This window comes from Podarcis vaucheri, assembly GCF_965113315.1.
Source record: "Podarcis vaucheri genome assembly, chromosome: 10".
NCBI lineage: Eukaryota > Metazoa > Chordata > Lepidosauria > Squamata > Lacertidae > Podarcis > Podarcis vaucheri.
Genome location: NC_138748.1, coordinates 21,238,163 through 21,248,162, shown reverse-complemented (window position 1 = coordinate 21,248,162; position 10,000 = coordinate 21,238,163). Strand labels below are relative to the sequence as shown.

The 10,000-nt window shown below is 35.0% G+C and overlaps 1 protein-coding gene across 9 annotated transcripts in view; it reads left to right on the top strand.

Moving 5' to 3' along the window:
- Window positions 1-10,000, top strand: part of FOXP2 (forkhead box P2) — a 339,779-nt gene that overhangs the window by 144,637 nt on the left and 185,142 nt on the right. For 6 of the 9 annotated variants that reach the window (XR_014223814.1, XM_082239655.1, XM_082239657.1 and 3 more), the window contains exon 4: window positions 6,519-6,696. The exons of 2 other annotated variants lie outside the window; for them this stretch is intronic. Coding sequence is in view for 5 of the 7 variants with exons in the window: in XM_082239655.1 (XP_082095781.1) it covers window positions 6,529-6,696 (168 nt within the window). In the remaining 2 variants the exon portion in view is untranslated. Of the gene's footprint in view, window positions 1-6,518; window positions 6,697-10,000 lie in introns of those variants that run through there. One more of the 9 variants, XM_082239661.1, reaches the window with a different exon arrangement.

Sequence of the window (10,000 nt, the reverse complement as noted above, 5' to 3'; positions counted from 1 at the left end):
ATGTTGCTTAGCAGTCTAGATGAGCTAAGATGGAAGAATTAGGAATGCAATAATAGAATAAAACTGGCATAATGTTGCTTGTAACAATGAGTATGGTGCTAGGCTCGGGGGGGGGGGGAATGCTTCCCAGGATCTGATCAACTAATCCATGTGAAGTTTTTATAAGGTCATGGATGAATACTTAGTATAGTATAAAAGTTAGACAGTTGATAGAATATTTGTATTTAGGATTGCTTTACTATGAAAATGCATGCAGTGGTGGTCATCCTAAGTGTGGCCTATTGTGGTGTTCTGGACATTGTATGTTTTTACAATACAAGCCTATGCATGTTTGTTTGAAAGTCAGTCTCGTTGAGTTCAATGGGGCTTACTTCCCAGTGAGTTTGTTTCAGGATTGCTGCCCTAGTAATACATGATGAAGTTACATGTTTGTACACTAATTCATGTGAAGAATAAAATGGGAATTGCCAGTTTTATTACATCATACCCGATATATAGCTGTGTTACTCACCCTTTAGCTTAGAAGTTTATTTGTATGTTCTCTGTGTGTAATTTCTATTGCTGGGATGGGAAATAGGAATAACAATAAATAAAAACATGTTATAAATAACTGTGTATGTGTATATATATAAACATATATATATATATACCCACAGACCTACTGTTTTAGTTTAGAAATTTAATTTTAGGCTGTCATTTTATACCATATTTTGCTGCCAGTGTTACAGGAAGCTACCTTTTCCCCTTGGAAAAGAGGCTCAGTAGAAGGTAGTGAAGAATGGCAGGATGCATTTTGTCAATCTAATCTAGATCAGATTGCAGTGTAGAATTTGTCATTCCTTCGAGTGCCTAACCACACTGGCTTTCATCTAGAGATAGTTATTAGCAGCAAAATGTTGCGTGTGACTACTAACACAAATGATAACAACTGCATGCAGCAGTCCTAGATGGCAGATGGTTGAGGCTTGCCTGCATGCATTCCCATCTACACTGTGCATTGCTGGTGGAGATCACAATGGCTAAATTGCATCTGGATCTCATTCTCCATCATTTGAGTGCTGTGTGTATGATTGCTGACCCAGCACCCTAGTTGCTTGATGTAGGCATCTTACTAGGACCAGTTTGCATGTTCGGATCCTGGTCTGGCAAGGTCATCCATGTCCCTGCAAGTCTGGAGTTACCTAACCAAATCAGGTAGCTCTGCTTGAATATATACGTAAAAACTTTGTCATTTAATATGACGAGTCTCTTGATTTTAACTTAAATACAGTTGTTATCTCCTTGAATCCCACCATCAAAAGTACTTTAAGCATTTCAGTTACAATGGGCCTAATTATTTTAGGGACACCAACCAAACAGTGTATTCAGTTCTTCCCATTCATATGTCTGTCTTTGAAATGTATCATACTTTACATTTAAATGAGGGGGACAGAATGAAACTTGTTTGTATTGTTTTTCTTATTGCACACAGAGCAGTGGCCTTATAGTTGCCATTTTGATTTATTATACAGTCATACATATTTAAGACTTTTACTGTACTAGTCTAGATTTTCAAGTATATTGTGCCTGCGATTAATTATGAATCGAGCCAAAGAGAGCACTTAAAAAAAAAGACATTATATTATTCCCCCCCCCCCCCAAATCTAAGTTCTGGTCAAGATTAAAAATGCAGAATGATGGGTATGTCTTAGTTTTTAAAGTGAACCCAGGAAAAAGTATATTATAACATGCAGGGTTATTGGAGGGGAGGTTCCACATATGCTCACAGTCCTTTAGATTCTGTGAGTGTGTTTAATTATGGGTGGAGGGATCTGAAATGATTAATTATTGGCAAAATGATTTTTTATCTAGAAGTTGCAATTGAGGGGTGATCTATAGAGGTATGCTATTTATTTTAAATTTATAAAACACACAAATTATGTGCAACACATATTTTCTGCACATTTGAAGGTTTGAACATGCCTACGGGCACATATTGTATCACAAACTAATTTTAAGTTTCAAAAGCAGTTTGTTATGCAGTACAACAGACTGCTGTTTGAGAGAACCTCAAGGCACATGGCTCTAATTTCCAGGTCCTTTGGATCACATTTTGAATTTTTATCCTATACTTGCTCATTCCAGGTTTTTTTTTAAAGTTGCATTTTCACATTATAATCTGCTGGAGATAGGGAGGTGAAACCTTAACACTTCAGATATGTTGTGGAAGTCAAAATTTATTTATAATCTCTTTAAGTACACTCATGTGGCATCATATTAAGCTTCATCCTGTCTTACCATTTCTAGGCTACTGTTTGCAAGCCATTTATGACAATGGACAGAACTGACTTGGGTTTTCCATTTTAGGAGGTTTGTAGGTTACAAGCTTTAAGGAACAGAAAGTATTAACCTATTTTAAAATAATGAAGTACATATCGGATAGTACCTCACAGCTGCTAGATCATTCCTACTTAGCCAGACTCTCATTCTTGTCAACTGATTTTTAAGGGCTGTTAACAGTGAATACAAAAACTCCAAGGCTTTTTTCCGTCTAGGAAGTTGATCATATGCAATAAAGCCTTCTGTCTCTCAAAAATGAGGCCCCCTAGTGGTGATTCAGAACTTTCACTTGCTATAGTCATTCATGTTTCTGAAGTTCAAAACAGCACCTGGCCCTCACAGGGTTCAGAGACCAGGAAAGCAATAAAGCAGTGTTGGAATCGCACAAGGAAGAAAATATTTCACACTGTTCCATTCTATGCCAACATAACTCATTTTTTAAAAAAACACCAAAACAAACAAGTCTAGAATTTTGTGCAACCCTATCATAAAAGTAGGGAGGTCTAATTGAGCTGTGTCTTTTTATCCTGCTATTTGTACAAATAAAAGACCACATCTTGATGCAAAATAAACACAAAAGCACTGTTGTGACTATAACAGGGAGTCATATACTAATTTATATAATAAGTGGTTGTGCACGCTTTATTCAAGATTATGGCTGCAAGAAATGGCATGAATTGCTGGGTGTGTTTAATGCTGGATTATAGCAATTTGAAACATGTCAAACACATGGCTAATGCCTCATGCTTCACTCATTCTTGCGTAAACCTGCATAGCCACCATCCATTATGCCCTTGGTAACAACACAATTCTGCAAGTAAATATTGTTACACTAAGTAACCTTTCAATTCAAGTTGTTTAGGAAGAGAAAATGCAATCTTGTGCAGTCAGTTTCAGTGTCACTTTAATGTTTCAAAAGGGAAGTGGTGTAGAGAATAAGTATCTGTACAGTGACTTGCTGATTTAAAGAAACCTAGAGAAAACTTAAGATTAGTGGCAAGGGAGAGCATGTAGCAGGAAAGAAAAGTGTATTCACCTAATTATATAGTGTGAGGATTCCACTTGAATTGCCTGATTGTTTGTTAAATGCTCAGGTGGTAGCCTGTACTTCTCCGTTAACAGGAAGTACCTTTTGTGTGAAATATAGTTGAGGTATCTGAAGGCGGCTGTCTTAATTGTCATACAATTTGGGATCCATGCACAAATTAACTTCAGGACGATGCACTGAACTTGGATAGTGTGTGAAAAGGCATGCTTTATCATAGTATGGGGGGGGATTTCTAAATCAATTTGGAGTGAAAGTCATAAAATTGGAACAAGTACTTGGGTTTAGTCTGTTTATGAATTTGAGCTTAAGAAGAGCTTGCAGGATACCAACAGCCTTAAATATATATATTTTCAGGATGCAATATTTTAAGGGATTGACAGAGTCATGCTAACCACACAACAAGATTTTACCCGCAAAGTCCCTCTTCTGCTTGGAACCCCCCCCCCCCCGCTGGCAAAATTACAAAGTAATGGTGTGGATCTCTAACCAGTACAACCTCCAATTTGAGAGACTACTTATTTTAACCTATTTTATTATGGTAATGTGAGCTGTATTTCATGTCAGAATGCTAGGCATGTGTGGCTTACTTTGGAAAATATTTTCACTTTTTTCCTCCTCCTTTACCATCACCAGCTTCCAAGTTAATATTATGCTCTCTCCTTGTCCCTTTGCTGTGCACACTAAGGGGACCTTGTATTCCGTTGCAGAAGTACCATTTATTGGTCATGTTTTGCTCAACTTGATTGCACACGCTCACAGATCAACATAAGCTTAAAACTCCAAACTACATGTTAGGACTTTCCAAGGATGCCAAAATCCATGAGACATTATACACCTTTCGGTTAGCGTGAGCTGGAGGATGTTTAACCCTTTTCTTTCTTACTGTCCTCAAAGAATTGCAGATATGCAAAGATAATCATTTTGATTTTGAAGCTAGAGATTTCCAAAAATGTATGAACTATTTTGATTGGCTGGCTAAGCTACAGGCTCACTGGGTTTATCTTTTTAATGCATGTAATTGACTACAGCACAAATATAGTCAAATATTTACTTTGTTGGTTTTTAAAAAATCTGTCTGAAGACATTCCTCCACCTCAAATAATTTAGGAGACACTGTGGAAAAGATGAGATGTATGCTTTAAATGCATTTTAGTAACAAATGACACAATCCTATACTCATCTACATAAAGTAAGTCCCATTGGGTTCGGGGGGACATACTCCTGTGTAAGTGGATGTAGGATTGCAGTCTAAATATATTGTTTTTAACATGTCTGTGGAATTGCAGGAGATATTATTTAGAATGCTCATATACCTAGTAAATGCTATCAGACCCCTTTTTCTGAATATTTTAAACACTGTGCATGTAAAATTTATGCCTAATTTGAATACTTATTAGCTTCTTATTCTCAGGAAAAAAAGAATATTAGCTTAGTTTTCTTCTTGGAAAATTCATCTTCACGTATATCACATTTTTCATTTCTATTCTTATTTTTAGTTAATGTTCTGTAGACTGTTTAACAAGGGCTATTTGTTCTTAAACACATCTGGTTCTACAGTGGTTAACTGTGATTGTAACAGCTGCCCTTTATTTTACGTGAACTGTAATCATGTTTGTTGTGTTTGTGTCCTTTCTTCTTGACCAGAACTAGACTTTCGCCGTGTAAAGTTTTTCTTTTAAAAAAATGTTTATTCTATTTACCCTTTAAACCTTTCTTTATGAAAACTTACATTGTTGTTTAGCTGACGTTCTTAAGAGTGGCTTCAGCTGTAGTGGTCTGCTTGGTGTTTTTCTCTGATAGGAAGAAATTCTTGTGCACAGGCTGAACTGAGTTGAACAATATGTTGGGTAAAGTAGCATCTGTGTTCTTTAACCAAGGTTGCTTAAAAAGATTATTTGCCTACCAGGAGAGGTGCCTTTTAAGATCTCATTTCAGAAAGTTTGCTCTTTTCTTTTCCTGGAAATCTTTCTGTGTAATGTATGCATTATTACAGGAAAATGAACCGAAGAGCACCTTCAGCACAGTGTAGAATGTTAGTAGCTTTGAGAACAAAAATTGATATTTCCATTTTACAGATGCAAAATGCACTTGAGATTCTAGTTTGTAAGGTTATGTTGATTCTTTATTTACTGCATGGATTTCAACTGATCTTGGCAGGACATCTCATTGCTATCCTGAAAGTACAGTATATTTATGCAGTGGAAATGATAAAACATTTATTACTGTAGAGAAGGTAATATGCATAATTTATGCTGTTTTTAGCACAATCATTAGTGATATTCTTGATAGATTTTATTTCCAGCTTTCATATCTAATACATGCTTGGAAAATTAATTTTATATCTTTCATTTATTTGCCTATGTTAAAATTGAGTTTTAAGTCATCTTCAAGTGAACAGTTTGATTGCTGCTCATGCATAAGCTTAATTACTTCCCAGGAAGGACAGTATTAAATGTTTTAAATGTCAGAAAAATAAATGAATATCAGCCGTTTGATTAAAAAAATAGGCAATATCTGACGTGTTTGCAGCAGGAGCTTTTTCTTAAAATGCCTCCAAGGCAAAATTTTATTTAGTCACAAAAAAGGAGAAGCCCATTATACTATTTATCATTGGTTGATACCATATGATTTGTAACACCCTTACAAAATTTTAATTTTGTATGATTAGCTGTGCATCATTAAACAACAGCCTTGCATAAGAAATGCTGTAAAATTCTGACAGAATCAAGATAGTGAATATTTTAAATAAGGCTGTATACTCATCCATGGTTGTCAAAGCTAGATAATAAGAAATACAGAGCAGTGTGTGAAATTGTGCCTTCATTTAAACTGGTTTGATAGGTAACTTTAAAATGTAGCTGTTCGTGAATGTTATTTGACCAGTCTGCAAGTATATAAGGTGTTGTTTTCCCTGTTAAATTTAACTGCACAAAGTGTTTCTTATAGGAAATGTAATTTCAGCAATTAGTGTGTCTACAAAAGCAAGGTTTGCATTGCATTGCTTGCTTCTTAAATGACTCTGCAAGGATTTTTCCCTCTCTCCCCTTCTTCTAAAGATGCTGTCTCTGTAATTGGCAGAGAGGGACATCTTGATAATGGAAGTGTGAAGGTGTAACGTGTGTGTTAATTGATACTTCTTAATCACTTTTAGGTATTAAGTCATGATGCAGGAATCTGCGACAGAGACAATAAGCAACAGTTCAATGAATCAAAATGGAATGAGCACTCTAAGCAGCCAATTAGATGCTGGCAGCAGAGATGGAAGATCAAGTGGTGACACGAGCACTGAAGTAAGCACAGTAGAACTGCTGCATCTGCAACAACAGCAGGTAAGTTTTTTTTGTTTTGTTTTTGCTTTGTGTTTGTTTTCTTACAATTAGATTTCCTTTAGTGACCTTTACTCTGATGTGGATTTTGTGCACTTTTACGATATTGCAGAAAGTGGAGAGTTTTCAGAGCATTATTTGTTGTTTGTTTGTTTTTTATCTCTCTTGCATGTTCACCTTCAAATATCAGATCTGTGTTTCTTATTCATAAAGATCTGCCTGCACTGGGATATATTGTACACCTTCTGTTAAGGGTGTGTGGTGTATTTATAAAAGTTGCCCCTATATCTTTTCCAGGAAAAATGGTTTTTTTCTTCCCTAAAAAAAAAGCACCTCCAGTTTCCCTGAGTGATACAGGGAAGGAAAATGTGATACTTAGCTTTCCACCAGAGGGCCACATTACTTGATACTTTGCATCCTACTAGAATGAAATTGTTCCAAAACTCAGTTAAGGTGAAAGGACCACAGTGACTTTTTGCAACATTCATGTTTGCTGGTGCTGTGATAATTGTAAATAAAATAAAATGGATGAATTTTTCAAATAGAAAAATCGGTGGTGTGACTGAATGACCTGTTCACAGAGACTGAAAGAAAAAGGTACAATATAGGGGACCACATTTCCATTTGATACTTTAAACTAAATAACAGGTACTCTTCAGTATTTCATCTATTTTCATTATTTATCAATTGGGAATCCAGCTACCTTTGCAGCCAACTTTAGTAGAAAAAAGTAGAGAATCATTCTTTTTTGTTTTTTTTAAATGATGCTTCTTCTTCTTCTTCTTCTTCTTCTTCTTCTTCTTCTACTACTACTAATTTTTTAAAATGGCATTAGGGCACTTTCCCCCCTCAATTATGGGACCAAATCCTACTGGGTGCGGAGTGTCTTGTCTGACCTGCTGAGATGCTTGTGTTTCCTATTGTTCCCATTAGCTAAAGCAATTAGTTGTTCATGGCACAGTACTGAGTACTTAATTTGTAAATAGGTATATTTTTATTATCAGCATCTGGATTTAATCAGAAGAGAAAATAGCCTTGCTGAAACTAAAGCTGTTAAAAATAGTTTTATTGAATTTTGCAAAATAAAACTGTAGTTGCATTGCTTTAATTTGGGCCTGTTGCCGCAAATGAGTGTGGTAGTTATTTGTTTTCTGGTTTTTAAGTTGTGCTTAATACTAAATAGCTTATGTGACTATTATTTGTTATAGTTATAACAATTAAAATAGTTTCATTTTGAAACCTGAAAAATATCTGGGGATTTTTCAGTTCTGCATTGTTTCACATTCTAGTATAGACTCTTCAACAGCTGGCTCCCTCACTGTATTGTTTAACCATAAGGGGGAAAGATACTTAATCTTCATTCTTATAGATCCTTCTTAAATTCTTAACATTCGTGCTATTCTACTGCAAAACAATTTTTTTCAGCCAACCTTCCCTATTGTTGCTTCATTTAAACATGCACCTAGTTGCTTAATATTCATTTAGTATGTTAAAAAAGTTACCACCACAGTATATTACAGCAGAAAACACAGAATGAGAATAATATGCTACTTACTCATTTCTCAAAGCAGGAGCCCTAGTCATTTCTAGCCAATTTGTCCATAGAGTCACAGCTTCCAGTAGATAGCATTTGCAAAGACCACAGAGAATAACAATTGGAGATGAAAATATCCAGTTGAGTACTAATATCCGACAGGTTCTGAGGGGGACAGGCTTAGGGGCAATATTTCCCCCCTTCAAAACTGTGATTAGATCTTAAATAAGCAGACAGGCAAAGTAAAGCCTTGTGTCCACTTAATAGGACTCAGGAGGCATTTTATGGTAGGTTTAAATGCAGACTGAATCTGGAATATAAATCATCCCCCAAAACATGGTGTTATGGAACATAAGCACTAGTAAATATGAAATCTGTATCCTTCATGTGATTTTGAATGTGTTTTGGACAACAACTTACTCTTTTCACGTTTTCCGAAAAGCGAAGAGAAGAATAACGTGAGCAGTTTCATTGGTGCCACTTGAGGTATTGTCTAATTTGGAGAGAGAGAAAAAAATAGGTCAGAAATTGCCATTTGAATCAACAAGAAATATACAAACTTATTTGTCTTTGTTTCTTTCTGTGCTTATGCAAAGTAAAGTAATCTTACATGTTGTATTGTAATTCTCCTTTCTGTTGAACTTTTTACTATGAGATTGAAATACTTCACTGTTCTACTTGTGTGCAAGGGGCAGGTAAACTGCAGACCTTTTTAAATGCATGTTTTCTTGCACTACTTCAGTATAGTTAAGTGATCAGTTAAGGTTTGTGAATCGCATGCATGAAGTTCAGTTTAAAGTGCTTCATAAGCTAGAGCCAGTCATTTGGAAACTAGGACATTCTAATCAGTAAAATGATCAGAAACTGTTAAAGAAGCTAATATTGTAGGATTCCCCCCTCCATTTATTTATTCTAATGGAGTATTTGTGCTTTTGGTGTGAATTTATAACATCACTAGGAGCCTTATCTAAAAGTTTGGCTAAAATTTCGCAGTGGTAATTTTTCAGTGATGTATTAAGAAGCAATGACAGCATCCTATTATTATTTTTTTGTAATATATAGCAATGATAAATAGTTAAGTTCAGTCACAAGATATCAGGAGATCTGTAACTGAGGTATGACTAGAGTATAAGTAACTTTTTTTATCCCAGTGTAGATATTTGTCACCTTCCAGCTGAGCTATTTTCTTTCAGTTTTAATTATCCATCAGTACAATCAGTACAATAAGTCAGACAATAGAAAGCAATGTTTTTAGTTTTTTAAGCACTTTATGTCTAATCTGTTAAATCTATTTTCTGATCTATTAAGCAGTGTGTATAATACCTATAAATAAAATATTTTTGATTAAATACATGGACAAATGGGACTGCATTAGATGTAGAATCTTATTTTGAGATTAGATTTGCAGAATTAATTTTGTGTCAGTAAGGTCAAAACAGTTGCAAAAAACTTGATTGCTTCACGGGGTAGATTTGAGCTTGCATTTGGAGTATTCATTAACTCTACTCCCCTAATACCATCTTTTTACATTTTTGTTAGGAATTGTCTGCTACTATTGTGTGTTAGGTAATTGTGCTTAAAGGCAAATCATACTATTTATCTACTATCAGTGTTTAAACCGTAAACCAAACAAACAGCAAAATTTATAGAAAACAGGAATATACAAAAATTGACCACAATACACAAATAATATAAATACAGCCAGAGAATTTAAATAACACAATGTATGTATATATTGCAAACAATTGTTTAAAATGTTTCACAGCAATCATT